Raw genomic sequence first — 25,252 nt, 5'->3', positions numbered from 1 at the left:
GGTTGCCACTAGAGCCAGAAACTTCTGATTTGGGGACCTTCAAAGGTTATGTAGGTTCTTCTGAGCAGCTTGGCTGAAGAAAGGGTGAGGGAGGCAGGACTGGCCTGAGACTGAGAGCCTTGTGGGAAGGAGAAGTGGGAGAGCGCTGTCTGGGACCGCCCCCTTGCCTTTTCCAAGCTGGAGAGGCCCACCCACCAGTCTGGGCGGCTGCTGCTGGGGCTGCAGACTCCTTGGACAGGGAAACAGGTAGGGAGCTGGCAGGTAGGGAGCCGGGGAAGTCAGTGGAGGACGGGATTGCTTGGCCTTAGGATGGGTAGGAGCTGGGAAGGAGGCTCCTGAATGAGTGTGTCTGGTGTGTATGCGATGGTGTGGGAGAGGAATGGAGGCAGAGCTGTGTGACATGAAGGTGTAGGCTCTCTACAGTTTGGAGGGAGCACACTGAGAAGGGCTGTGTGGGAAGGCTGGCCATGAGCTCCAGGCTAAGGAGAGCCTGGCTGATGGCAGGACATGTCCGACAAAATGCACTGGCTGTTGCAGACCATGTGAGTGCTCGTTTAGAAGAGTGAATGTCCTGACCTCAGGAGATTGTTTTAGCAGGGCTGAGGCTAGACCAGCCAGAGAGAAGCCTGTAACTGCTTGTCTGCAGCCCACAGAGTCTGGAAGAACCATGGGGCTCAGGGCTGAGCTGGGTGCTTTCCAGATTGGACTCTCGCTCCTCCTGCTACTGATGTCAGGCGAGGGGCGCAAAGGAGGAGCTTTCAAACAAAGGTGACAGCAAAGGGGGAGGGCCAAGGTGAGGACACGGGGGGGGGGGGGGGGGGGGGGGCGCAGACTTGGCTGGACGTAAAACAAAACTGAACATTTAGAATGAGGGCACCGGGCCTCAGCAGCTGCTGAGGGCCGCCACACTCAGTGCCTCCCACCTCCACCCCGACATGGCTGCAGTGTGGGGGTCTGCTCCAACCAGACCCTGGTGGTTCCACTCCGATACAACGAGTCCTACAGCCAACCGGTATACAAGCCCTACCTGACCCTGTGTGCTGGCAGGCGCGTATGCAGCACCTACAGGTGAGAGGTGCCGCCCGAGCACTCCCCCAGAATCAAGCCTAGGATGGGTACCCGGAATCTTGACCCGGTTCTATGTTCTAGGACCACTTACCGCGTGGCCTGGCGGGAGGTGAGGCGGGAGGTTCAGCAGACACACGTGGTGTGCTGCCAGGGCTGGAAGAAGCCACATCCAGGAGCTCTCACCTGTGAAGGTGAGTGAGGCTGGGGCTTGAGGCCTTCATGGGAGGCACTGGGTGGTGCTGGGGCCTGGCACTGAGCCCAGGTCTTAACTCTCTTTCCTTTCAAATGCACCCAGCCATCTGCTCCAAGCCTTGTCTTAATGGAGGTGTCTGCACTGGACCGGACCAGTGCGAGTGTGCCCCAGGCTGGGGAGGGAAACACTGCCACGTGGGTGAGCAGGCAGGTTGCCCCATAATGGGGGCGGGTGCTGGGATGGCCCCACCCACCATGGCGCCCTGCCCCCTTCAGCCCCCTCTGTTTTCTGGTAACTAGATGTCGATGAATGCAGGACCAGCTTCACCCTCTGTTCTCATCATTGTTTGAACACCCTGGGCAGCTTCACGTGCGGCTGTCCGCACCCCCTGGTTCTGGGTTCGGATGGGCGCACCTGTGCAGCAGGGCCTCTGGAATCTTCAACAAGTGCCAGCATCCTCAGTGTGGAGGGTGGGTATGGGATGCCTGTGGGGTGAGCCTGGGTACTCGTAGTGGGCGAGGCCATGCTCAGTCTCCTCTGTCCTAGTACGAGAAGCGGAACGTGAGGAGCAAAACCTGAGGTGGGAGGTCGCAGAGCTGCGGGCCCGGCTGGAGCGGCTGGAGCAGGCGAGCAGTGGGCAGAGGCACGGGGGTGGGGTGGGGGATGCGCATGCACCCGGGACCCCGCCAGAATCCTGAGGTACCACTTTCCTTTGCAGTGGGCCACACAGGCTGGGGCCTGGGTCCGAGCAGTGCTGCCCATGCCGCCCGAGGAGCTGCAGCCAGAACAGGTGGCTGAGCTGTGGGGCCGGGGTGACAGGATCGAGTCCCTCAGTGACCAGGTGCTGCTGCTTGAGGAAAAGCTGGGTGCCTGTGAGTCCCCCCTGCTCCTCCTCCACAACTAAAGACATTGTCAACTCAGCACCTCACCTCAAAACCCTCCACCTCTGTCCTTACCCCAGACCCTTTCCCCGGGGTCACTTGCTTAGTGTTGGGTGACCTGACTACAGCCACCCTGCCTCTCTGCCATTAACCAGGTGCCTGTGAGGACAACAGCCTGGGCCCAAACTTCCACGGCTGACAAGGAACTCCCACAGCAGCCTGGATCCCTAATTTATACAGAAACTGCCTTATCTGGGATTGGTAGATGGGGGATCGACCACCTGACCGCAGAGGTGCAAAGAGCCACAGGAAGCCCCCAGATCTCTCTTTCTCTTTATTTTCAGTTGCTTGCTGTTACCCCATAATAAAAACCAACCACACAAAACTGGATCCCACTCGTTCCTTCTGCCCCCCGCCTACCTCCTGGGTCTTAGGAATGGGTCTAGAGTGGGAGGCAGGGGAGTGGCCAGTGCCACTGGGAGGAAATGAAAACTGGCTCAGAGGGGGAGGCACCTCAAAAGAAAGAGAAATAAATTAAGCGCCCCCCTCTCCCTCTCATCAGGGTCAGGTTCTTCCCAAGGCCCCAGGGAGCAGAGAGCGCAGCTTCTAAGGGCCGCCCCTCCGGAATTTGGTTAGATGGTGCTGGGCCAGGACCCTGGAGACCTCTACCAAAGGGACGGGGAAGCAGGATTGGCATTTGAAGTGTGTTCAGCCCCTGGCATGGGCAGGGATGAGGCCTCCGAGTTAGACGAGCCCAGCCCTGCTGAGGGTGACAGTGCTGAGTTCCCTAGGTGAGCTGGGGAGTCCTCACAGCAGATGGGTCCACTCGATCTGTGGACTTGGCGTGAGGAATGGATTGTTCCACACAACAGATGAGTCCATTGTCCAGTGTGGGGTGGAGAGGAAGAGAAGGCCACAAAGAGACCATTGGGGAAGGATGGGATGGAATGTCCCCACCCTTGTATCTGATGAGCCACTTGAGATGAGGGGAGGCAACTGCCCCACAAGACAAGATGGCAGGTGGGGATCGCAGTGGAGACTGTGCCCACGCGGGAAGAGTCCGTGGGTGGGGTGGGGAAGGACATGGAGTGATGCTGTATCCATATTCACTTCAGAAGTTGAAGACTCAAAAAGGAGAGTAGGGAGTGGGGACCCAGGAAGAGGGCCTGGCCCTGCTTCAGGCTCTGGGTCAGAGGTGTGGGGAGGAAGAGGGGAAGGGTAGGAGGAAGCTCAGAGCCGGGCCTCGCCCGCTCCCCCAGGCTTTTTCAGACAGTCACCGCCACCCAGGCCATCAGTGGAGATCTCCCGGAAGACGGTGAGCATGGAGTGCCGGACTCTGTCCGCCAGAGCTGGGACATCATCCGGTGTCAGCCCTTCTGTGGGCACTGGGGACAGCACCCGCACCTGACATCGTCCTGGGGGGGAAGGAATGAGGAACAGCATCACAGCTGGCACTCCTGGGTCTCGGCCAACTCTCTATGCCATCCCACTACGCCTTTCCTCCACCTTCCTCCACCTTCCTCCACCTTCCGGGTCTCTCCTGTAAACCAGGATGACTGCTGCTCTGCTCGCCAGCTGCTAACCAAATCCCCAGGCCGCTGTCCAGGCCTCTCTCCAGGATTCCAGTGTGTGGTCACAGTGTGCAGAGCTGATATCAGGTACAGCTCTGCACACGCCAGCTTCACCTTCCCTCTTGGAGAGACTGGTCCTTCCTACCTGGCACGCCCAGTGGGTACTTAAGGTCCCCCCCCCCCCCCCCCCCCCCGCCTCAGGGACATTCACCCGCCTCCCGTGAACTTCCTGGCCTAGCCCTCCCCAGACCTGCTCAGAGGCCTCAAGCCAGGTGAGCTTACCCGAGGTGAAGCGGCGTTCCTTTTTGCAGTAGAAGTCTTGATAGGAGGACATGACTATGGGGACAATGGGAACCTGGGGAGAAGAGGCAAAGCCAGGGAAGTGAGTGCATCTGTCCTGGGAAGGACGGAAGGGGGTCTGGATGCTGATGAGCGGACAGTAGTGATCACCTGGGCCTGGACTGCAAGGTGGAAGGCGCCACGTTTGAAGGGCAGCATAGAACCGTTGTGGTTTCTTGTTCCTTCAGGAAAAACCCAGACTCGCACCTGAGGGAAAGAGGAGGGTCAGAGGCTGCCATGAGGACACAGCACTGATTAGCAGGGGTTTGCAGCCATTTGTTCCCTAACCCCCCAATCCCCATCGCAGGAGGACTCACATCCTGGGTGAGCAGGGTCTGGGCCACCTCAGACATGACACTGATGGCATCTCCCGTGCGTTTCCGGTCAATGAAGATGACTCCCGCCAACCAGCAGGCCAGCCCCGCAGAGCCAGCCCACAGTAGCTCCCGCTTGGCAATGGGCACACAGCGATCCGGCAGCACCTCCATCATCCCTTGGCAGGGGTGGGGATGGGGTATGGATGAGGGTATAAGCAGGATCAGAGCAGGTACCACACCCACCCAGGCCACCACCCACACAAACTGAAGAGGTGGATTGGAGGAGCCCTGAGAAATCAAACCTGACTACAGGCGTGTGCGCCTGCTGAGGGCAGACCCACCCCGGGAGAGACCTGAGCAGGGGGGACATTCGAGACGAGGGGAATTAAGGTCTCTAGGGAAGCAGGGTCAGAAGAAAAGGCTCAGCTAGAGGACGGGGCCCTGTGATGAGGCCTCACCGAGCAGGTCGAGGGAGCTCTGGTGGTTGGAGACCACAACGTAGGGCTGCGTGGGAGGGAAGTGCTGAGCCCCCCGCACCTCCACTCGGATCCCATACAGGTATTTGATGTGCAGCAGCATCAGACGCAAGATCCTGTGGGGTTATGGCAAGGGGGCCCGTGGGGTCCACTGATGCCCACCTCCGTGCCTCTGTGTGCCCGCCTGCCTACGACTTCCTGGGCGTCTCTGCAGTCCTTCCCCATCCTTGCCTCACCCATGGGTTCCCTCGGGACCCACCGATTCTCGCCCCCTGGCCCTTACTTCATGTTCTCGACATTGCGCCCTCGCACTGCGCACACAGGGATCGCGAGGATAGCCAGGAAGAGGATCCAGCCGTTGTAGAAGGCCATCTTGAAGAAGTACTTGGCACTGGGGCTGCAGAACCACAGGGTGGACAGCAGGAGGAGCAGCAGCAGCAGCAGCAGCGCCGTCCAGGCCCCGGGCCACAGCTCCATTCTGGTCACCTGCAGGTGAGAGGAGCCAGGTAAACCAGGAGGCAAAGCTGGGACATCTCCAGGAATGGGAGGAACCCAGCCTGAGATAGATAGCTGCCCGCTGCAGCTCAGGCTAAGTGATAAGGGAACAGCAAAGGCACAAGCTAACACTTGTGGCTGGACTTTTTTTGAGGCAAGTTTCATTTTAATCCAAGCTGACCTGGAGCTCCGTAGCCCAGGGTGGTCTCTAGCTCGCAGCGGTCCTCTGACAGGCATGAGGCAGCACGGCCTGCTCTGGACAGGCCATCTATGTCTGTACTGGCCACTCCCGATGGTGAGGGACTGGGAATATTAATTAAATGCACACCAGACTCCTCAGGATTCTGGGTGAAAAGCATGCATGTAAAACACCCCATTAATAACACCCGCTCTGTGCTGGACGCCAGGAAAGAGCACCACTAGTACTGAACCCTCCGGCTCTGATGGGCTCCGTCAAAAATACCAACAAAACGGACTTCACTGCTTCTTTTCACCTTTCCTACTATGGCCATCAGAAGCTTAGACCTAAGTGACTTCCCAGGGGAGGCCTTAACCTCTCTGGAGCAGATGGGGGTGGAGTGGGGGAACGGGGAGGAGTGGGAGGAGCGAATGGAGAGGGAACTGGGATTGGCATATAAAAAAAAATAAGTAAAATTTAAAAATTAAAAACAAAAGAGCGGCTCCATTCTATTTCAGGTAGACGGCGCTGATTTATGCAGTATGTTCAACCCTGCGTGTGGTCACGAGATTGTTTACAAAGTTCTGTCAGCATTACTGGTTCCACAGGAAAGAGCTCACCTGGGGCCACGCAGCTCCTCAGCAGTTCTCTGATAAGCCTAGACATCCTGTGCTCCCGAGCCCTGCTCGTCCTGTCACTGTACATACATGTACATGTACACACACACACACACACACACACAGCAGACATGGAGACAGTGACAGAATACTGTGGAACAAGGAAAAGGCTCATGTCAGAGATCCAGAAAATCCCAGGCATGCAAAGGCTAATATGTTCACACGCATACATAAATTTCTATCATACCTAGTAACAGAGAAAGGAATGCAAACACATGTCTAGAAAAATCTCTTCTCCCCCGTGGAGTCCTTTACGACCCTAACACGACAGACCAATGCCCTTCTGCAGACAGGCAAACCAACCTGATCATTCTCTCCCTCTAGCATGCTCATGGAGGAGGCAATGTGAGCAGGCAGGTCAGCGAGAGGGGGAGCGGGGCTGCAGCAGACACGGAACGGAGAGTATACAGAACCACCTGCTAGGATGGGGAGAGGCTCAGGCATGGGAGACACTTGCCTGCAGAACCCGCCTTCTGGGTGCTTCCTCTTTACTCCACTGCCCATTGCGGGCAGCATGGTCACAGCTGATAAAAAGGGTGTTGTGGACCTGTGTCTCCAGGCAGGTCAAAGGTTCTCTCGTCCTGAACCTGGAAGGGCCGACCCTCCGCTCCCAGCTGTATACCGCACCTCCTTAGTGCTGCCTTTCACAGACAGGCTTCTGCACCCTAAATCTGAGCACTCCTCTCTCCGAAAGGCCATTTTTGAGAAGCCGGCTTTGCTTCTATCTCTGACTCCATCTCCAGAATGATTTTCTTGCCTTCCTCAGGTTCACCACAGGTCCTTCATGAGCTAAGGCTTCGCCACACTGCTCCCTGTGCCTGGCAGGCCCTCCCTCCTCTGGCTCCACACAGCTCAGCGCCTGCTTTCATTACAGATTCCTGGCATATCCCTGACTATCCCCCCGACTGGTCGCGACACTCTTCCTGCAGTCCCTCCTGAATGCTGGGACTAAAGGTGTGGGCCACCACGCCTCACGTCAGAGGTTGTCAAGGTGTACAAATATAACTCCTGGGCCTTACCCAGACATAATGAGCCTGGGCTCCGGGCCAGCCTGTATTTTAACATGCCTTCCAGGTAAGTCTGCTGTTCACTGGGCTTGAGAACTAGTGGTAACACAAAGTGGGTAAGAGTTCACTGGCCGAGCAGTGGTGGCACACTCCTTTAATTCAGCACTCGGGAGGCAGAGGCAGGTGGGTCTCTCTAAGTTCGAGGTCAGCCTGGTCCACAGAGTGAGTTTCAAAACGGGCTCCAAAGCTACATAGAGAAATCTTGTCTTAAAAAAACCAAAAAGAAAAAAAGTTCACTGGCCTCTCCTGCTCACCTCCTCGGGCCGTGAGCAGGGACTGTGTCAGGACTGTCTCATGCCCGTGCCCAGACAGAAGCGGGCTCTGGGAGCGCTCAGTAAACCTTGGTGAAGTTTTCTAAGGCTGTAGACACTCCCATAAATGGATCAGTTAGTAAGGGAATATGGTTCTGTTTGTTTTCTTTCACTTTGCTTTTGCAGTGCTGGGCTGTGCACATGCTGGGCAGTGCTGGGACCCTGAGCTACGCCTGCAGGCCAGAGATGGGCGCTCTGATTGAGGAACATTAGGAAACATCGCCTCCCCCAAATACTGACAACAAGCCTTACAACCCCGTTTACACACGGCCACAGGGAAGCCAGCGTACAGACCATGAAGATGTCACTCTCTCAGCACACAGGGGCACGACAACGGTCCCTATGGACATGGGCACTGGGGGCTGACCACAGGACAGACTTGCACTAAGGGACGACACAGCCGGTGGAGGGACACATGTAAGGGCACAGGCCAGGAGCCAGCAAAGTAAAGCAAATGAATGGTCCCATGGGACCCTGGGTGTGGTGACGTGGAAGGCAGAAGACCAGGAATTCCAGGTCAGCCTGGCTCCCTGTCAAGTTCAAGGCCAGTGTGGGCTATGTCAAACAAACAAACAACTTAGGTTGGCATAGTGGTGTGTGCCTTTAATCCCAGCACTCAGGAGGCAGACACAGGTGGATCTCTGTGACTCTGAGGTCAGCCTAGGCTACACAGAGAGACCCTGTCCCAAAACGAAATAAATGGCAGGTGCAACCAGAAGTACATGTTATGGTTACGCCACACCGACAGGTCACAGCACAGGGCTTGCAGATTTGTGGTGAGAACCACATGAAGGCAAACAAGCCCTTTGATCACAGCAGGGCTAGCCACTGGGTCCCACACAGGAAGATCCTGCACACTCCAGGGCTGTGGATGAGCACCTGTGAAGCCAAACAAGCAAGCATGGGAAAATAAAAGGCCTGTAAGCGCCATGGAAACCCCCACCAGATGCGACACCAAGTCCTCGCATACACTTGGCACTGGAGCATGTCACAAACTTAACACAAGGCATGGGATGAGAAGGATGAGGGCCACTCCGATGGGTGTTTAAACGTCCTTCCCTACAGTGGCAGTCAGCTGAATACAGCAACGCAACCTGTCAAAGGCGCTCAGAGCCTCCCACAAGACGCTCGCGTGTTAGTACGGGTCTATTCCAACGTGGAAGGCCGCTGAGAAATAAGCGCTTCTGTGCCCAGAGAGTAACGGGTGCCTGACAGCATTCCTAGGAAGCAGTCCTGGCCACCCAAAAGTCAAGTGGGGCCAAGGCGCAGCAGAAGGCTGGGGAACCTGAAGGGAATCCCCTCTCCGCGATTCCCTTGTCCACACCCCCGTCCCAAATTTGGAGTTCCCATCTCCCCCCTCACCTGGCTCGGACCCGCTAGTCAAGCCCTCCACCTCGGAGCTTGTCCCCAGCCCTCGCCGCTCCCATTCTTCCGCTCAGGCCCCTCTCCCCAGCCACCCTGCCCCCAGACGGCCCTCCCAACCCCATCTCTCCCCAATCCCGGCCCCTTCCCGCGCCCTCCTCCCGCCTCCTCCCACCCCTTTCCCGCCCACACCTCAATGGGGCGGGGGGCCTGGGGGACGGGCCCCCTCCCCAGCCAGGCTGCGGCAGCGGTGGTGGCGGCTGGCTCTATCTCTGTCTCGGTGTCGGTGCCAAGGGGGCGACAGGATTTGGGGATGTTCTAGCCCCGGCCGATGGAGGGGTGGTGGGAGTGGGAAGCTGGGCCCATATCGGCAGGAATGGTGGGGGGCCGTACCCCCAACACCCTCCCCACTGCCGGCTCTCTGAGGGCCGGGGCTACTGCTGCCGCTATCTCCCCCACCCCTCCCAGCGCGTGCTGGCTTCCGGGGCTGGCCAGGAAGTAGGGTCGATGATGGGCAGCGGGCCTCGCCAATCACCTCTTCCGAGACCAGCATCTCCTCCCCACGCCGGCCAAACCTCTCGCTGGCCCCGCCCCGGGAGAGCTCCGCCGGGCTCGCGGCCGCTGCCAGCTCCAGAGCTCGGTCCAGCACTTCCAGCACCTGTTCCCCCGGGTCCCTGCTCTCCATGTCCTCTGCATCTCAAGCTTCGTTCACATGCTCTCTGACCGTTGCCTTTCTTTGAACGCAGCGCTATGCTCAGCCCCTGTAACTCCAGGTTTCCCAAACACCCCTTTTCTTGTCCCCATAAACACACGTTTATAAAGTACCTTCTAAATTCAAGCATTAAGTTCACCCTTTTCTGCCCAGAACTCTTCTTTCCCTGCCGAGCTCTCCAGCTCTCTGTCCTCTTGCTCTTTGTCCCGGGCCCCCATCTCCTTCCTCCACCCACCTTCGGCCTTTAAGGATAAAGGGCCCTCTCTCCCTTACAAGCTTGTTTGCCCAAGTCCTTTCAGCGTTCCTTCACTCACCCAGTCTGAGCCAACCGACACAATCTAGCTGCAGGCGTTGGTGGAGTGCACTTGAGACCCCGGGGCAGGAGCATCTCTGAGTTTGAGGCCAGCCTGAGCTACAACGGGACTTTGACAATGAAACTCTGCTTCCTAGGGGTAATAGAATGAGAAACTAAGGCAAGTAGCCTGCTGGTCAAGCCTGACGCCCTCTCTCAGAACCGGCTCATCACTCCTACCTCCATATTCGCCTTTTCAGTATCTAACCCTCTTCAGCACTCCGGAATCCTCGCTCCGCCGTACCCTCTACTGAGTCCCAGCTTCTCACCTTCCTTTATTCCTGAGTCACACGGACACTTTTTATCAGTGTTGGACAGTCCTGAGCCTGTCTCTGTCTCCCGCCCCTGGACACCTTTGCCTTGAATGAGTTTACACAGCTTGGTGAAGAGCCCTTGGTAGTGGGAGGACTGTTACCTAATTCTGCGCCTAGGGTCACACTGTGGGTAACTGAGTACTGGACCGGCCCAAGCTCCCAGAGGTCCAGCCAAAAAAAAGACCTGCAGGGCAAATTACAAGGAAGGGGCGGATCTACTCTATCCTGACGCGGGTCACCTTAGGGGTGGGTTGTACTCCTCGGGCGCCCGCTCACAAAGGGGTGGAACCAGACCTTTCCTGCTCTTAGGATTTAAGACGGAGCTGAGGTCCACCTTAGTCTGTTCTGTGTCACGTTACAACGGGGGCGGGTGGGCCTTGGGCTCGGTTCTGCTGAGATTCACCTAGAGAGGCTGAGTCGTCCAACCGAGAGAGTTGGGTTAACACCAGCGCCGCAGACCGATAACCGCACCATCCACACGTCGGGCTAACCCCACTTCTGCTCCCCGCTTCTCCAGGAGGGAGGGGCGGACCCAAGTTCTGCCCTCTACGTCACCCAAGGAGGCCGGAGCCATCTTGAACCCTGCGACCCTGGTACTTCGGCCCTCTTTTCCCGAGCTCAGCACCGGCTCTCCGGTCTCAGCCAATCAGCGGCGAAGCAAACCGCCCAATCAAGCCGAGAGAGTCCCCGGTCCAAAGGCCCGGATGAGGCCGAGCCGAGGCCTTTGAACCACGGGCCCCGCCAATAGCGGAGGGGTTGCCATAGCGACAGGACAGAGTTGGAGGGGTGGGACCGGAGTCGACTCAGCATCCGTCGGGTTGGCCCACGCCGCGTCCCCCCCCCCGCCCCCTATTGCGCATGCTCGCTTCCTGTAGCCACCCCGTGTCGCTCCAGCCAATCGTTTGACTTGGAACCGTACGCTCTAAAGTCCAATAGGAACCCGGACATTCTTCGAAAGCGGAAGCGAAGGAGAGAAGCGGCTCAGAGGGGGCTACTTCTGCCGGCCCGAGCCAGTCCTCAGGGTCTGTGGCTATGACTGGCAGCTGCACAGACGAATCAGAGCCTCCCTAGCTGAGCGCATTATTACCAATCCCTCGGCCCTGCACAGTGACTGACGCTCTCTCAGCCAATCAGCATCGTGCAAGGGTAGGCCACGCACACCTTTTCCCGCCCCCACCCTCTAGCTCCAGCCTGGCTTTTGACTCCAGTATGATTGGCAGGCGTCTCGACCAATAGTCATGAGAAAACCTTGAAGTCTGCCCAACGATCGTGGGCAGTAGGCGGTCCTGGTTTGTTGGGGTGTGTGTGTGCCGAGTGTGAGTGTATATGTGTGTGTGTCTGGGGGTACTGAGGGGTACGTGGGGGCGAAGCAGAACCGGCCATGGCAGCAGCGGAGGAAGAGGACGGGGGCCCCGAAGGGCCAAACCGCGAGCGGGGCGGGGCGGGCGCGACCTTCGAATGTAATATATGTCTGGAGACCGCTCGCGAAGCTGTGGTCAGCGTGTGCGGCCACCTGTATTGGTGAGAATCCGAATCGGGGGCATGGGATGAGGGGTGGGGTTCCTCTGAGATGAGGAGGCCGAGAGCGGGGCCGTGCAGTTAGCCCGATGACTCGAGGGCATGCCCCCCCCCCCCATCAAGGGAAGGCCCGAAGTGGGGACTGGTGTCTTTACTTTACTGGTGTGTGTGCTGTGGGGGAGTGTGGAATCGTTTCTGTGCAGATGAGAAGTCGGGAAAGGAGGGTCTAGGAGCTAGTGCGTGTGTGGCATGGTATAAGGAGGAGGTGGGATGGGGAATGGAAGACCCTGCACGTTCGTGCTGGTGAGGCTTGAGCCAAAGTACCCCGTTAGATCTACCCAGCTGTTGACATAAAAACAGATGAGAGAGACTGTGTTTAGGGGAGGTGCCACTCTCGGAGGAGGGCAAGATCTAGGGACTGTGGGTCCATACTGAGATAGGATGTGTGTGTGTGTGGGGGGTGTCAAACCCAAGGACAAAGGCCTTGTGGAAAGGCAAGATCTCTGGAGAGGTTTAAGGGTCATAGAGATAGGGACTTTACTGAGCTTAAAGTGAGAGGGAAAGGGAACCGTAGGGCTGTAACGGTGGGAATCTGGAGGAATGGGAGCAAGAATGGAATTGGGGCTGAAAGGAAACCTGTTGAATTGGGAAATCAAGTTAAGAGGCAGAAAATGGAGAGGTTGGGGGAGGGGGAGGGGTGGCAGGAGAGAGGGAGGGAGGAGTGTACCAAGTGTATTGAAGACGGAAAAACTTGAGGTACTGAAGATGAGAGAAGCTGGAAAAATTAAGTGAGCAAGTTTGCTGGAAGTTGCAGAAACTCTGGAAAGAAACATAACAATAAAGCAGACAGTACCTGGGAAGAGCGGTGCGGTGCGCTCCTGTCCGGTGCCGGTGGCTCTGCTGCAGTTTGACCTGTTTTCTTGTTTTCTCTTCCTTTTCCTCCATCCAGTTGGCCCTGTCTTCATCAGGTAATGGACTCAGGAGATGAACAGGGAAACGGAAAGGGCTGGGGACCTTGAAAACCCTCTTTGTGTTCGAACACACTTTGTGTTTTCTCTTCAGTGGCTGGAGACACGGCCAGACAGGCAAGAGTGCCCCGTGTGTAAGGCTGGCATCAGCAGGGAGAACGTTGTCCCTCTTTATGGGCGAGGGAGCCAGAAGCCCCAGGATCCCAGGTGAGAGACTCAGACACGGTGCTGATGGACGTTGAAGCTTCGCCCCAAGAAGGGGACAGACGTGCTGATCCCCTCTCTCTTTCCTCAGATTGAAAACTCCACCCCGCCCCCAGGGCCAGCGACCAGCTCCAGAGACCAGAGGGGTGAGTCTCCTTGTCCAGCTGTGTCCCTCCGGTGCCAAAGCCTGTGGTTTCCCTGATCTTCCCTGCCTCCCTAGGGCTTCCAGCCATTCGGTGACACCGGGGGCTTTCACTTCTCATTTGGTGTTGGTGCTTTTCCCTTTGGCTTTTTCACCACCGTGTTCAATGCCCACGAGCCTTTCCGAAGGGGTGCAGGTAAGAGCTGTCCCTTAGTTCCTGCCGGGCCCCCTCCTGGCCTGCAAGCATGCTGCTGATGCTTTCCTTTCTCCTACAGGTGTGGATCTGGGACAGGGTCACCCGGCCTCCAGCTGGCAAGATTCCCTCTTCCTGTTCCTTGCCATCTTCTTCTTTTTCTGGCTGCTCAGTATTTGAGCTGCGTCTCCACCCTGCCCACCTCTAGCTAGAGGAGAATCAGTATTGGGGTCCCTGCTGGCCATTCCTTGCTTTTGGACCACCCTCACTTCCATGACCTGTCTCTGTCGGCGCTGAGGAGGAGTGGCCCGCCCGCTGCGGATGGGAGTATCTGCTGCTCTGTGCTGCTGGCTCAGTAGCAGTCACCCCCACCCGGAGGGGGACGGACTAAAGACAGCCACCCAATTCCCCTTTGTTCCAATCCTTTGCTTCCCCCAGATTTCTTGATTTGATGTTTAAAGGTGGGCTCTCCCCCAATTCTCCACTTGTTGATTTAATTTAATTGTTCTCTCCCACCGTCTAATATGAGTTCTGACTCTTAAGTGTCTCCTCCCCACCCCTCACTACCTCCTTTATTACAGATTCAATTAAAAAAAAAGATGAAATAATCTGTTGGCAAATCTTCCCAATCCTTCCCTTCTTCCAGGATAGGCACCTCTTCCGCCTAGCTCAAACAGATGCTGGGCATGGTGGGAGGCATGGGGTGAGTCCCTCCCCTGCAGGGCTCCCAGGGATGCAGGGGTGAGGTCACTTCTCTCACAAACAGACAACAGGTAGGCAAGTGTGTCAAGTGTTTACTCAGCATGGGTCAGGTGGGCTCTGGTTGTAGAAGAAAGTGTATGAGGTGGAATGGGGCTCGTACGTGGGAGAGGGAGGGCGAGGGCGGCGAAGGAGCTGGTGGACAGTCTGCCTGGGCTCTCCTAAGGTCCCCCTGCCGCGTTCTCTGCTGTTTCGGTGTCCTCTGACTGATTCAGCTCCGCGCGTTCCTCCTCGTCCTCCTCGTTTTCTGGGACCTTCCTGAGAAGGAACGGTATCCTGGCCTTCCGGTGGCCCACTCTGACAGCTCCCCTGGCTGCCTGGAAGCCCGGGTGGAGCGCTTTTCACTCACCTCTCTTCTCTGGGTTGCCGTTTTCGCCACAGGATGACCCCAACGAGCAGGGTGGCCATTCCCAGGCCTCCCAGGATCCCCAGGACCAGGGCTAGCGTCCCCAGCCCAGCCCCACCCACAGAGCCTGTAGGGACATAGGGAAGATTGAGGGCACAGCTCCAGCACACGGCTCCTTCCTTGTTGACTCTGCCCCAGTCACATGCAGCAGTCACACGCTTCCCTCTGACTCTAGTCCAGTCTCTCACCTGCAGCCGGCCCCTCCTGGCCTGTTTCTGGAAGACAGAGTAGTCTGAGGGGGGACTGGAGCTCGGATGGGGCTGTCTGGGGGGAGGCCCAGTGACATCTCCCTTCAGTGAGTGGGCAGGGTGAACTTCTCTCTTGACAGATTGTTGTGGAGCAGAAAAGGCCTGGATGTTGGGTGCACTGAGGGGAGGGGTGGCATGGCTCTTGGGGACCGTGTGAGTAGGGCAGGGAGTTGGATCTAGGGAGGGGTTACCTGTGATACTGATGCTGACAGGGGGGCTCTCCTGAGGCTCGTGGCTGGGATGGGTGGCCACACAACTGTAGATCCCCTCATCCTCATGCCCTGCCTCAGAGAGGAGCAGCACAGGGTTGGAAGCAAGGGGCAGGGGTGTACCCTGGTGGGGAAGGAGGGAGATGGGTAAGAACCCCGGCCACATTCGCGACTCGTGCCTTCATTCCCACAGCCGCACATTGTGCCTTCAGCCCAGCTCTCTGGCTTCCCTCCTCCTGCCACGGTTTCCCAGCTCTCTGGCTTCCCTCCTCCTGCCACGGTTTCCCACCTCTCGGGCTGCCCTCCTCCTGCCACGGTTTCCCAGCTCTCTGGCTTCCCTCCTCCTGCCACGGTTTCCCACCTCTCGGGCTGCCCTCCTCCTGCCACGGTTTCCCACCTCTCAGGCTTCCCTCCTCCTGCCATGGTTTCCCAGCTCTCAGGCTTCCCTCCTCCTGCCACGGTTTCCCACCTCTCAGGCTTCCCTCCTCCTGCCACGGTTTCCCACCTCTCAGGCTTCCCTCCTCCTGCCATGGTTCCCACCTCTCAGGCTTCCCTCCTCCTGCCACGGTTTCCCACCTCTCGGGCTGCCCTCCTCCTGCCACGGTTTCCCACCTCTCAGGCTGCCCTCCGACTGCCACGGTTCCCACCTCTCGGGCTTCCCTCCGCCTGCCACGGTTTCCCACCTCTCAGGCTTCCCTCCTCCTGCCACGGTTTCCCACCTCTCGGGCTGCCCTCCTCCTGCCACGGTTCCCACCTCTCAGGCTTCCTAGGCTACTCACATCCTTTTTCCAGTGGATCTGAGGAGGGGGCTGAGCTGAGCTGACACAGGTCAGGGTCACAGTTCCACCGGGAGCGACTGTTCCACCTTCCGGTTCAACCAACAGCTGGATCCCCTCTGGAGGCACAAGCTCTGGGCGAGGATGGGCATGAGGCCATCAGCTTACCTGGAAGCAGGTCTGATGGCCCTGGGGTTGATCCCTGCCTCCCAGACAGCCAGACCAGGCCCTCCCTCCCTGCTCACCCCTGACATGGGTCTTGATGGGGGTTGCATTCAAGGGCCTGCGTCGGGGAAGGCCCAGGCTGAAGCTGCAAGAGAAGGTACGATGGGCGGTTCCTCCTGGGGCTGGGGTCACTGTCAGCTCTGACTGCAGCATGAAGAGCCCTGTCTCGGGGTGTCTCCTGGTCTCTTCCTTCACGATTGTTCCTGTAGTGGGCAGGACATGTAGGAGCATGTCGGGGAGAAGGCAGTCGGGTACAGGGCGTCCAGGCACTCACCTTTGCCATCAGGGATAAGGAGTTTCCCATCCAAGTGCCAGCTGAGGGTCCCTGCAGGGTAGCTTCCCTCTGACACACAGGTCCCTACCTGGACAAAGAATGGAGAGCCCGTCCTCTAACTCTATGGGAGACCATGCAGGCCCACAGATGCGTTCAAAGAACCCTTCCATTTTCTGTTTCTGTACCTTATTAGGGACACCAGCTGTGAGTTCAGAGGCAGGATCCACAATTTCTGGCTTCCCAGGAATCTCTGGAGGGAAAGTTCCAATCAGAAGCTGCCTCTTGAAGGTTCTCACACTCCAGGCATGGGAACCAGGGCCGTGGAGATCAGAGGTCCACATACGCCAGGGTCAAGGGCCAAGGGGGAAAAAGAAAGCGTTTTCTAAAATGCAGAGTGACTTAGCCAAGGCCATGGAACCCTTACGGTAGACTCGGACACGGTAGTTGGACTTGACCTCCTTTCCGTGCCTGTTTAATGCCCGGCACCGGAAAGTCCCCTCATCCACGATTCCAATAGCTGGAAGAAGGAGGGAACCGTTGGGGAGGATTCGAGCCACGCTGTCCCAGGGTCCTCCCTGGGGAGACAGGACCTTCCACGCTTCGGTCCGGCCTGTGTTCTACAAGAGGAGAGAAACCTAAGCCATCCAGGCGGTTTGGGGAAAGGCTGACCAGACAGGGAGGGGTGCCTGAGGTCAAGAGGCCAAGCGGGGTAGCCTTCTTACCAGTTTCCATTCTAGCTGCTGGGGCGGTTTCTTAGGGGCCCCCTTACAGCTCAGGACAAGTGGCTCTCCAATCCGGGCTGTGATGTTCTGACCACCAACTACGGCTCCTGGGTGGTAGGTATCGGGGTAGAAGGGCAGAAGGGGAGAGGTGGGGCCAGTGGGTAGGACAGGGTGGGTGGGGGGCTCTGGAAAGTGGTGCCCAGATTCTAGGAATTGTCTAGGGAGAAGGGAGGTCCTGGGGAGAAGGGAGCTGGACTCCTAAAAGGAGGGTCAGTGGGACTGGGAGTGACTCACCCCACAGAGCGAGGACCAGCACCCAGGCTCCAGCTGCTGTCCCTGCTGGCATCATGCTTCCTTCCCAGGCTCCTGGTGCTGTCTGCCCCTTTCCCTGCTGTGGCCACTGCCCTAGGTGGAGCTTGTACCCTCTACCCTCCCCCATCTCCCATCTTGTCCGGTCACGGAGAATGCCAGGAATTCATGCCTCTGGGACAAGAGCCCTCCAGGTACTAGATGCGGCGGTCTCACCCCGTCCTGGGGCACTGCCAGCGCCTGGGCACTGCCTCTCCTGGAACAGGGTTGTACCCCATCGAGGGTCTCATTTCCTCCAGCCCACCATGTTCCATCAGTCTGACACAGGGCTCACTAGCGCTGCATCTTGGCTGGGGCAGGTTGCTAGGCAACATGGTTCAGCCTGGTCTGTTGTCATCCTGGGATCTTAGTGAGGACAGGACAGAAACCTGTCGGGGCTTCATTCAGAATCACTCTTTTCGGGAGGGTTTCTAGTGTTGTTGTTTTGAAAAAAATTCTCAACTAAACCCAGGGAAAAAAGAAATCTCTTTATTTAAAACTGCATTTTTTTTCTCTGTGAGTCTACAAGTTTACAGGTGAGGAGAGAACCGCCCGGGCCCTGCCTCCCAACACCCTCCCGCCTGCCTGGGCCTTTGGTGGGAGGGATTCCCCACTGTGACAGTCCTGAAGATCCTGAGGATGTCTGAGGGGGTCAGAAGGGTTCAGGGCTGAGATGAGACCTTGTTTATGCCTTCGTTCATACCTGGCATTCTGCGGCCTCCCTCTTCTCCCCACCCCCTTGATTTTGGCATGACATTAAAAAAATGAACAGAAACACTTATTTCTGGGAAACCGGGGGAGAGAGACACATGTAAGCGCCTGGCCCGTGTTTAGTGAGTTTGGCAAGAACACCCTCCATTCATTCTCCACTCTGCAAAGGGTTTAACAAAAAATTTTTAAAGCCTTTTGACTTTTTCAAAATTACTGAGTTCAGTCCAGCCTTGCCCACAGGTTACTGCGAGAGGGAAGACAGGAGGCTAGAGGGGCATCCATGTCAAACACAGCAGAGATTTGCTGGCACAAGCTAGGAACACCTAAGTGACCAGGGTGAAGACACGGTGTCTTGCAAGATCCACTTCCCCCGTGGGAGGCCTGGAGCAAGTGGCCACCACCAACTGTTTGTTCTCTTTCTAGGCCCCTTTGGCTCTTCTCACATGGGTAAACAAAAATAAATCAGTATGTTTATTTAAAAAAAAAAAACACGCACACACACACACACCAAAATCCCTATTTCTTCCAACTATTAAAAACTAAGGATCACCACTACCAACAAAAACAATAAAAAAAATACAGACAGATCCCAGGTTTTCTAAAAAACAAAACCAACTCCAAAGCCCAGCCAACGATTCTCTAAAGTAGCAGAAGCTCCCTCCGAGGTAGATAACTGAGTCAGACACTCCTGTCCACCGAGCGAGTCTATTGGTTTAAGATGAGCTGCGAATGAGGTAATAAAGCCGTCTGGAGGGGCAGAAGGTGGGGGTGCACGGGGAGGTGTTGGCCCAGGGCCTCTGTCCAGGAGTCCCCATTTTTGGCATCTCTGGGTCGGGCAGGGCTGACGTCTCCAGATTCCAGAGTATTTAAGTGGGGTGGGGAAAAGAAAGCAGGGAACCCAGAGACAAACGGAATAGTCGCTGTAGACTGGGGAGATCTGAGAAACACATCTGTTTCTGTGTGAGAGGGGAAAAGACGGAAAAAAGGGGGACACCCCCTTTCCCTGCCATGTAGTCAGCACACCAGCACTGAATGTCCAGTTGGGGAGAGCACGACCCCATCTGCCCTTCTCTGTGTTGTGCTTCTGTTGGGGTTTGTCCTTTAGATGCCCAAGTCCTCTTCAAGAGTTGCCTGGTGGGAGCCCCCAGCCCTGTGACCTTGAGGGGCAAGGTCAGTTGGAGGTGTCAGAGTGAACACTTCCTGGGCCCTCTGTTGGGGATGTCACTGAGGATGGGGTCACAGCCTCCTGCCAGCCACCATTGGCCTGGAAAAGAGAATGAAAGTCAGAGAAGGGGAAAGAAATCCCGTGTGAGGATCACACTCCATCCTGGTGAGCGTGAAAGCTGGAGGCGCAGGGCCCTGTGATCCACTTACCCGCATTTCTCGAGGGCTGTATATCTGGCCTCCCCCGAGGTTATCCCCATAGCTCCCTGGCCCCATTGAGTGTCGGAGGGATTCCACCTGCAGGGTACAAAGAAAGACGTGACCCACGGACACAGGACACACAGAAGCCTTGTGTGCTTGGTCCCCAGACCCCACCTAAGCAGGAGATGACGCAATCACAGAGCTGCCCTGACTTCAGCACGCGCAGTGGCACATGTACCTGCCGCCCCAGCATGCACATCATCAAAGAGAAAAGAGCTGGGGCTCCTGACCTGAGAGGCAGGGTAGGAATCTCCGTTGAGCCCGGGCATCCCCAGAAACATGTCTCCAGATCCTGAGAGGTTGAAAGAGCCGCCAGAGCCTTGGGAGAGCAGAGAGACGGAATCAGAGAAAAGCACAGAGGATCATCTGACTGCAGACAGGAGGCGAACACAACCCTTAGCTCCCAGAAAGCTAACTCTGGGAATGCACATGGATTGCATACAAATTACCCACAGAACAGCAGTCCCACCCCCGGAACAGGCTATCTGGGAACCTTCCCTGGCTATCCACTGAAGACCCTCCCCTTGACATCAACACCCCTGGTCTCTTTCACCCCAAAACATCCTCTTTGCTGTCATCTTGCATAGACAGGAAGCAGGCAAAGCAGCCAGCTAGAGTGGCCGTGGGCTCCACCTGCAGAGGAAGGAGGCGTTGGGGAGCTGGTGCGGCTGTGGCCCCCCTGGGCGACGGACACGGCTGTCTTCACAGCATAGATATTGGCCTCCTCTTGGAACTTCCCAATATTTTTCTTGTAGCGAATTCGCTTGTTACCAAACCAGTTGGAAACCTGCAGGGTTGGGCAGAGGGGGTCAGGCAGAACCCCTTCTCCAGGACCCCCTGCTCAGGTGTCCCCCCCTCCCCAAAGCACCTGAGAGACAGTGATGCCGCACTTCTTGGCGAGCTCCTCTTTGGCCTCCTCACTAGGGTAAGGGTTACTCAGGTGGGAGTAGAAATACTCATTCAGGACCTCGGTGGCCTGTTTGCTGAAGTTCCGACGTTTGCGTCTGGCATCCAGGAAGCGAGAGCGCAGGATCATGACGGCCTCGCAGGTGCTCTGCTTCAGCTGCATCTGGATGGCGCTGAACTTGCGATGGATGATGCTCACCATCCGCTCCATCTCCTTGGGGGCCACAGGACGAGTGCGGCTCTGCTCCCGCAGCAGGTTCATGACGTGGGTTGTGAACTCATTGCAGGCCTATTGGGGCAGGTGGGCTGCTGAGGAGCTCTGTGGCTTGGGGAGACCTCCAGAGCCTCTCGCTCCCTGGGCCTCCTCTCCTCACCTGCTCGTACTTCTCCAACTCCGAGTGGTAGATGTGGCGGATCTGGGCAAGCTTGCTTCGATAGTCTGAGTGTTCGATGGAGTTGTCGGGGGACACGCCGCCTCCCGAGGCTGCGGCGGCTGCAGCTGCTGCTGCGGAGCCCCCCCCTTTCTCTGGTCCAGCCACACCTTCTGCCAGAAGCATGTTGTCCAGGCGCATCAGCTGCGGGTCCACCGGCTCCTCCTCTTGGGAGCTCCGAATGCTAAGGCCTAGCAGGCAGGCGAGTGGACTTAAGGCCCCAGGAAGCCCCCACCCAGCGTCCCAACCTCCCAGTGTCTGTTCAGGACTCAGTCCCTTCCCCACTCCCTGGGTCTCGCTTTCCTCAGGGTTTCAAGTTGTCAAACTCTGAGCCCTGGAGTGAGCACAGTCCAGTTCTCAGAGGTGAGGAAGGGGGACACCCACGTACCAGTTTTCTCCTTGATTTCACACAGGACACTAAACAGAGCAGGCTTCATTCGGTGACAGTTTAGGGCGTGTTTCCTTAGGAGGAATGGGAGAAGAAAGAGTTCAGGGGCCAGGAGAGAGGAGAGAGGTGCCAGGGAACGAGGAGGGGACGGTCGGAATGGAGGTGGAATGGAGTTGGAGGGGTAGTTCTTGAGAGATCAGCTGCCATGGCTCCGGGAAGCTGCTGGGCCAAAGGAAGCAGAAGACGCAGGCAAAGGGGTTAAGGTCACCATGGGCGGGCTGAGGCTAAGGCTAAGGAAGAAGGTTCAAGCAAAAAGATGGAGAAAGGATCTCGAGATGACAGGAAATTAAGGTGACTAGGTAGGTTTGGGAGTAAGGGAAACAGAGGCTGAGATGGGAGAAAGTCAGTGTGAGGTGGTAGGGGGCCTGGAGGGGGGTGCCCCCTACCTGACACTTCAGTACAGTGTGTGGGAAAGCCTGTGAGGGCTCTTGGAGGCCCCAACCACGGCGGAAGGGAGTGTGTGGAGATCCTGGATCCGAAGAGAATGGGGCAGGCTAGCTCAATAGTTAGGGAAGGCAGCGACGGCTGAGAACAGTTTCTAAGTCTGGGAGTAAGGAGATGGGCCAGCAGAGTGTAGGGGTCAGCAAAAGGTTAGGAGGGAGTGAGACCACCTGGGGCTCCCTCTGTGCGGGTTTTCGGGCCTAGGGGCAAAGCGAGCTTTGAGAGACCACCAGAACTAAGGAGAGAAAAGAGTTGCCAGATCCAGAGAGGGCCCTGGGGAAGGGGGGCTTGCAGAGGACTCAGAGCTGTGAGCAGGGTCCCGGGGTGGGGGCACTCACTTGGCCTGGGCTTCGTCCAGGCTCTGGTCGGTGATGGTCATTATCTGTTGCAGAATGTCCCCGATGTCTTGCTTCCCTCGGCCTCCCGGGACCCCCCCACTTCCCCCACCGGGGTCTCCGGCACCGGGAGGCTCGCCAGGGCCCCCGGGCTCCCCACCCACCAGCCCCAGGCTTCCCCGGCCCCCGCCCGGAGGGGGCGGCCCCAGCAGCCGCTCGTCCATAGCTGGGGGGGGCCCTGAGGCCCCCTCCCTATTCGCCCCTCCCCCCGCCGGTGACTTCCCCCCTCCAAACTCGCCGGGGCCGCTGCTCCCTCCGCCCCAACCCCGCCCGGCAACCCGCCTCCCAGCTCCCTCCGGGGGTTCACCCCGGCACTGAACGGGAGACCCGGGGTGCCGCCTGGGCACCCCCACAGGAGACCCCGGCCCCCGGCGGTGGAGAAAATGGAGCCGGAGAGAGAGAGACAGGAGGCCCAAGCGGGGGTGTGTGTGCGAGAGGAGGGAGGAGGGAGCAGGGGGAGCTAGGGAGGCGGCTGGGGGAGGGGAGCGGGAGGAAGAGGAGGGGAGGAGAGGAGGAACGGGGAGGAGCCGGGGGCGGGGAGACGCAGGCCGGGCGACGGCGGCGGGTGGAGGCGGGGAGCGGCCGGACGGCCCGGGAGACACCGGCCTGGCCCCGGGACTGGCCGGGCCGGCGTGGGGCTGGGGGTGTCGGCCACCTGGGTTCCGAGCCCACCGTCGGGGTGGTGCGGACTCCGGCCGCTGGAATGTTCTCCGACAGCTCGGTTCATATTTCTTGTTCTAATGACTCCCCTCCCTGTTCGACTTAATTAAAACCGGGAGACTGGGGGCTGGGGGAGATGATTAGGGAGGTCTCCAGCCGCTGCTTAATGAGCCAGTAACTAACCAGCCAGGGAGGGGAGTTGGCCTCTGGCCAGATCGCGGAGAGCGGCTGCCCCAGGCGTCACCTACCCACCTTGCACACCCACCCACCCCCAGATACCAGTCTTCAGTCCAGAGGGGAATTATATTTATTCATACAACCAAAACATCAGACAGACTCAGCAGCAGGGGGGTGGGCGGGGCTAAGGTTCGCTAAGGCCTCTGGGCCCCTCTGCCTTCGGACTTGGGGTGCTAGTGGCGGACAGTTGTCTTAATCTTTTTCTTTTTTTCTTACTAGGCAGAAAGGGGCAGGCCTCAGCCCTCACACCCTGTTTAGTAGTTTGATAGCTCAGGATAGCGCTGTGTCCACCCTACCTTGCTTATTTTCAAAGTCAGAGTACTTGCCCCAAGTCCAGTTCCCTGGGGAAGTGGGTGGTGAATACTGCCGGGTCTTCAGTCTCTGGTTTCTGGTACCCCTGCCACACAGGGTTGAAGATATGCCGGGTGGCCCAGCTTTGAGTCCCAGAGAGAAGGGCTGGTTGGGAGTTAGGTCTCAGCAGGTGTGTGGAGGGGGCCGGGATCTCTGCTCCTCCATTCGACCTCCACCCTGAACTCGCAGTAGCAACTCCAGGAGCTCCTGTCCCCCGGGGGGGAGGGGCGGCTCTGACCGCTGGGCTTCCATCCGCTGGCACTAGTGGAGGGAGAGGGCAGTGGTAGCCGGGTGGTGGGTTTGGGTAAGCGGGCTAGGGTTGGTGTGGGGCAGATAGGAAATCTCTGCCGGCGATGAGGGGAGTAGAGTCTGGTCAAGGGACGTAAGACATTACCTGGTGACTAAGGATGGTGCTGTAGAGCTGTTCTTTGTCCTCAAGAAGCCGGGGTGGGGTTGGGGCTAGGCTTGGGGGGACCTCAGGAGTGTGGAAGGTGGCCCTCTGTTCCTCTAGGCGGCGGGACTGGGCCTCAGCCACCAGGTCGAGAAGGAGCTCGGTCTGCAGGGAGAGCAGGGAGCCCGACCGGGGGCCCAGGGCTATGGGAGAGGAGGGAGGTGGGCTAAGACCCAGAGACGGTGGCAGAGTGGAGTAGCAAGGGGTGGGGACAGGTGAGCTGATAGACTGTGGGTTAGGGACTGGCGGGTGAGCAGGAACTCTGGGAAACGGAATGGGTTAGGATCTCCCAGGGTTGGTGGGGTACCTGTGTGGCGGGTTCCTGGAGGAGGAGGGGAGGGAGGAGCAGATCGCCAAGGCCGAGTGGTGGAGTTCACAGGGGGCCAGCCCTGATCATCTTTCGGGGGACCCTGATGCCAAGACATGTCCATACCAGTCAGGGGGAGGTGTGGGCAGAGGGCTAGGCCAGTGACCCATTTCCCGTGTTTCTGTTCCTGCCTCAGTGTGCCCAGGGTTTTCCAAGTCTCCTGTGTCCATCCGTCTCTAGGTCCTCACGGGGCCTTCTCCCTGTGTTGGCCCCCCCACCCCGGCACCCAGCTCACCTGCTCACCATCCTCTTCCTCCTGGGGTCTTTCAGCCTCCATCCCTGGTCTTGGGAAGAGATACTGATGGGGGAGGGGTGACTGGAATTTGGAAGGAGGACCGGAACCCTGGGTTCCTGAGGGGAATGGGGGCTGGAAGGGGTGGGGGGTAAGCTGGGGGCTGGATGCCTGGGTACTGAGTAGGAAGCTGGGTTCCTGGTCAGCCCCCCCCCATGGGCCCCGCCCATCTCTGTCAACTTCCTCCATTCTCTCTTCCCACCCAAACAGCTTGTTTGACCTCTCTTGCCCCAGGGGAGGACAGAGACCGGGAAGAAGTCCAGCTGCAGGAGTGGCGCTGGCTTCCCACAGGGACAGACTCTGGCCTTCTCATTTCCAGAGTCTCAGTAGCCCCTCTAACCTGCCACCCTGCTCCCTCCATCCCCACCTCCCCTGCAGCTCTTCTCTGTCAACACCGGAACTAGCTCTAACACAGGAAGTGGTTTCACTCTTTGGGATCCCCCTCCCCTAGACTAGGCTCCCCCTCCCCCAGGACTAGGCTCCTTCCCTCCCTAAGACTGATCCTGATGTAGGATTTGGCCCTTCTCACCTCCTCTCTCGACTTACTGGGTCAGGGAAAGGTGTGGTTCTAGAAGGAAGCGGAAGGTTTGGATCCAGGGTGCACTGCTCTCAAAAACGTACTTGGGTCCTAACAGTGGCCCTACACACAGGAAGTAGTCAGGGACTGGGAGTTGGTGATCACTGCCCTCCCCTCAGGCATCACAGAGGGGATCCGAGTGTGACCAGTTCACTGGCAGCTGAGCTGGTGGAGACAAAGGCTGGGCGAAGACTTGCCTGGGCTCCTGAGAGTGGAATACAGAACTTAATTTGGCTTTTGACCAGTTCTGGTTAG

At 57.9% G+C, this 25,252-nt stretch overlaps 6 protein-coding genes across 11 annotated transcripts; 2 read left to right on the top strand and 4 right to left on the bottom strand.

Annotated features, from left to right (window-relative positions):
• The first annotated feature begins 198 nt into the window (after positions 1 to 198).
• Egfl8 (EGF like domain multiple 8) lies at positions 199 to 2,550 on the top strand. Its single transcript, XM_057751713.1, has 9 exons — positions 199 to 246; positions 647 to 768; positions 946 to 1,068; positions 1,150 to 1,259; positions 1,364 to 1,459; positions 1,561 to 1,731; positions 1,808 to 1,887; positions 1,980 to 2,133; positions 2,298 to 2,550. The coding sequence occupies exons 2-9, from the start codon at positions 668 to 670 to the stop codon at positions 2,339 to 2,341; spliced, it is 879 nt and encodes a 292-aa protein (XP_057607696.1). The 5' UTR covers positions 199 to 246; positions 647 to 667; the 3' UTR covers positions 2,342 to 2,550.
• On the bottom strand, positions 2,464 to 10,977 carry Agpat1 (1-acylglycerol-3-phosphate O-acyltransferase 1). 2 transcript variants are annotated; one of them, XM_057751716.1, is made up of 7 exons: positions 10,717 to 10,977; positions 5,129 to 5,331; positions 4,828 to 4,961; positions 4,370 to 4,545; positions 4,164 to 4,259; positions 3,996 to 4,068; positions 2,464 to 3,557 (listed from the first exon to the last, which is right to left on the bottom strand). In XM_057751716.1, the coding sequence occupies exons 2-7, from the start codon at positions 5,320 to 5,322 to the stop codon at positions 3,373 to 3,375; spliced, it is 858 nt and encodes a 285-aa protein (XP_057607699.1). In that variant the 5' UTR covers positions 5,323 to 5,331; positions 10,717 to 10,977; the 3' UTR covers positions 2,464 to 3,372. The 2 variants fall into 2 exon arrangements, with proteins under 2 accessions (XP_057607699.1, XP_057607697.1); XM_057751714.1 differs by lacking the exon at positions 10,717 to 10,977 and adding an exon at positions 9,128 to 9,422.
• Positions 10,978 to 11,516: 539 nt separating this feature from the next.
• Positions 11,517 to 13,940, top strand: Rnf5 (ring finger protein 5). The gene is made up of 6 exons (XM_057751718.1): positions 11,517 to 11,834; positions 12,781 to 12,799; positions 12,894 to 13,006; positions 13,095 to 13,149; positions 13,224 to 13,341; positions 13,421 to 13,940. The coding sequence occupies exons 1-6, from the start codon at positions 11,695 to 11,697 to the stop codon at positions 13,516 to 13,518; spliced, it is 543 nt and encodes a 180-aa protein (XP_057607701.1). The 5' UTR covers positions 11,517 to 11,694; the 3' UTR covers positions 13,519 to 13,940.
• A 174-nt stretch (positions 13,941 to 14,114) lies between these two features.
• On the bottom strand, positions 14,115 to 17,367 carry Ager (advanced glycosylation end-product specific receptor). 2 transcript variants are annotated; one of them, XM_057751694.1, is made up of 11 exons: positions 17,252 to 17,362; positions 16,958 to 17,064; positions 16,660 to 16,852; positions 16,421 to 16,485; positions 16,236 to 16,323; positions 15,982 to 16,164; positions 15,740 to 15,870; positions 14,943 to 15,084; positions 14,692 to 14,718; positions 14,447 to 14,570; positions 14,115 to 14,355 (listed from the first exon to the last, which is right to left on the bottom strand). In XM_057751694.1, exons 1-11 carry the CDS (start codon positions 17,304 to 17,306, stop codon positions 14,259 to 14,261), a joined length of 1,212 nt encoding a protein of 403 aa, XP_057607677.1. In that variant the 5' UTR covers positions 17,307 to 17,362; the 3' UTR covers positions 14,115 to 14,258. The 2 variants fall into 2 exon arrangements, with proteins under 2 accessions (XP_057607677.1, XP_057607678.1); XM_057751695.1 differs by lacking the exon at positions 14,692 to 14,718 and having other exon boundaries at positions 14,447 to 14,540; positions 15,068 to 15,084; positions 17,252 to 17,367.
• Positions 17,368 to 17,778: 411 nt separating this feature from the next.
• On the bottom strand, positions 17,779 to 22,226 carry Pbx2 (PBX homeobox 2). 2 transcript variants are annotated; one of them, XM_057751697.1, is made up of 8 exons: positions 22,006 to 22,226; positions 21,167 to 21,240; positions 20,722 to 20,969; positions 20,310 to 20,636; positions 20,075 to 20,228; positions 19,672 to 19,760; positions 19,391 to 19,477; positions 17,779 to 19,280 (listed from the first exon to the last, which is right to left on the bottom strand). In XM_057751697.1, the coding sequence occupies exons 1-8, from the start codon at positions 22,224 to 22,226 to the stop codon at positions 19,188 to 19,190; spliced, it is 1,293 nt and encodes a 430-aa protein (XP_057607680.1). In that variant the 3' UTR covers positions 17,779 to 19,187. The 2 variants fall into 2 exon arrangements, with proteins under 2 accessions (XP_057607680.1, XP_057607681.1); XM_057751698.1 differs by lacking the exon at positions 22,006 to 22,226 and adding an exon at positions 21,613 to 21,968.
• Positions 22,227 to 23,022: 796 nt separating this feature from the next.
• Positions 23,023 to 25,020, bottom strand: Gpsm3 (G protein signaling modulator 3). Of its 3 annotated transcripts, none has more exons than XM_057751721.1 (5): positions 24,967 to 25,020; positions 24,364 to 24,412; positions 24,069 to 24,171; positions 23,705 to 23,904; positions 23,023 to 23,571 (listed from the first exon to the last, which is right to left on the bottom strand). In XM_057751721.1, the coding sequence occupies exons 2-5, from the start codon at positions 24,403 to 24,405 to the stop codon at positions 23,434 to 23,436; spliced, it is 483 nt and encodes a 160-aa protein (XP_057607704.1). In that variant the 5' UTR covers positions 24,406 to 24,412; positions 24,967 to 25,020; the 3' UTR covers positions 23,023 to 23,433. The 3 variants fall into 3 exon arrangements, with proteins under 3 accessions (XP_057607704.1, XP_057607702.1, XP_057607703.1); XM_057751719.1 differs by having other exon boundaries at positions 24,364 to 24,495; positions 24,967 to 24,985; XM_057751720.1 differs by lacking the exon at positions 24,967 to 25,020 and adding an exon at positions 24,950 to 24,954 and having other exon boundaries at positions 24,364 to 24,495.
• Positions 25,021 to 25,252: the final 232 nt, after the last annotated feature.

This window comes from Chionomys nivalis, chromosome 19, assembly GCF_950005125.1.
Source record: "Chionomys nivalis chromosome 19, mChiNiv1.1, whole genome shotgun sequence".
Taxonomy (NCBI): Eukaryota; Metazoa; Chordata; class Mammalia; order Rodentia; family Cricetidae; genus Chionomys; species Chionomys nivalis.
This window is presented reverse-complemented; position numbering and strand designations above follow the sequence as displayed.

Bases quoted from the DNA above. Each gene is read 5' to 3' on its own strand.
- Pbx2 (XM_057751697.1), bottom strand. From the start codon at position 22,226: ATGGACGAGCGGCTGCTGGGGCCGCCCCCTCCGGGCGGGGGCCGGGGA. The intron at 20,970-21,166 runs GTACGTGGGTGT...CCTGCCTGCTAG, and splicing joins TGAAATCAAGGAGAAAACTG to GCCTTAGCATTCGGAGCTCC. The intron at 19,478-19,671 runs GTCAGGAGCCCC...TGTACCCTGCAG, and splicing joins ATTCCTACCCTGCCTCTCAG to GTGGAATCCCTCCGACACTC.
- Agpat1 (XM_057751716.1), bottom strand. From the start codon at position 5,322: ATGGAGCTGTGGCCCGGGGCCTGGACGGCGCTGCTGCTGCTGCTGCTG. The intron at 4,962-5,128 runs GTAAGGGCCAGG...ATAACCCCACAG, and splicing joins CGCAATGTCGAGAACATGAA to GATCTTGCGTCTGATGCTGC. The intron at 4,260-4,369 runs GTGAGTCCTCCT...TCTTTCCCTCAG, and splicing joins AGACCCTGCTCACCCAGGAT to GTGCGAGTCTGGGTTTTTCC.
- Gpsm3 (XM_057751721.1), bottom strand. From the start codon at position 24,405: ATGGAGGCTGAAAGACCCCAGGAGGAAGAGGATGGTGAGCAG. The intron at 24,172-24,363 runs GTGAGCTGGGTG...TCTTGGCATCAG, and splicing joins AGGAAGAGGATGGTGAGCAG to GGTCCCCCGAAAGATGATCA. The intron at 23,905-24,068 runs GTACCCCACCAA...CCTCTCCCATAG, and splicing joins TCCAGGAACCCGCCACACAG to CCCTGGGCCCCCGGTCGGGC.
- Rnf5 (XM_057751718.1), top strand. From the start codon at position 11,695: ATGGCAGCAGCGGAGGAAGAGGACGGGGGCCCCGAAGGGCCAAACCGC. The intron at 13,150-13,223 runs GTGAGTCTCCTT...CTGCCTCCCTAG, and splicing joins CAGCTCCAGAGACCAGAGGG to GGCTTCCAGCCATTCGGTGA. The intron at 13,342-13,420 runs GTAAGAGCTGTC...TTTCTCCTACAG, and splicing joins GCCTTTCCGAAGGGGTGCAG to GTGTGGATCTGGGACAGGGT.
- Ager (XM_057751694.1), bottom strand. From the start codon at position 17,306: ATGATGCCAGCAGGGACAGCAGCTGGAGCCTGGGTGCTGGTCCTCGCT. The intron at 17,065-17,251 runs GTGAGTCACTCC...CCTACCACCCAG, and splicing joins GCTGGTCCTCGCTCTGTGGG to GAGCCGTAGTTGGTGGTCAG. The intron at 14,719-14,942 runs GTAACCCCTCCC...TCTGTCTTCCAG, and splicing joins TGTCAGCATCAGTATCACAG to AAACAGGCCAGGAGGGGCCG.
- Egfl8 (XM_057751713.1), top strand. From the start codon at position 668: ATGGGGCTCAGGGCTGAGCTGGGTGCTTTCCAGATTGGACTCTCGCTC. The intron at 1,732-1,807 runs GTGGGTATGGGA...CCTCTGTCCTAG, and splicing joins CAGCATCCTCAGTGTGGAGG to TACGAGAAGCGGAACGTGAG. The intron at 2,134-2,297 runs GTGAGTCCCCCC...GCCATTAACCAG, and splicing joins TGAGGAAAAGCTGGGTGCCT to GTGCCTGTGAGGACAACAGC.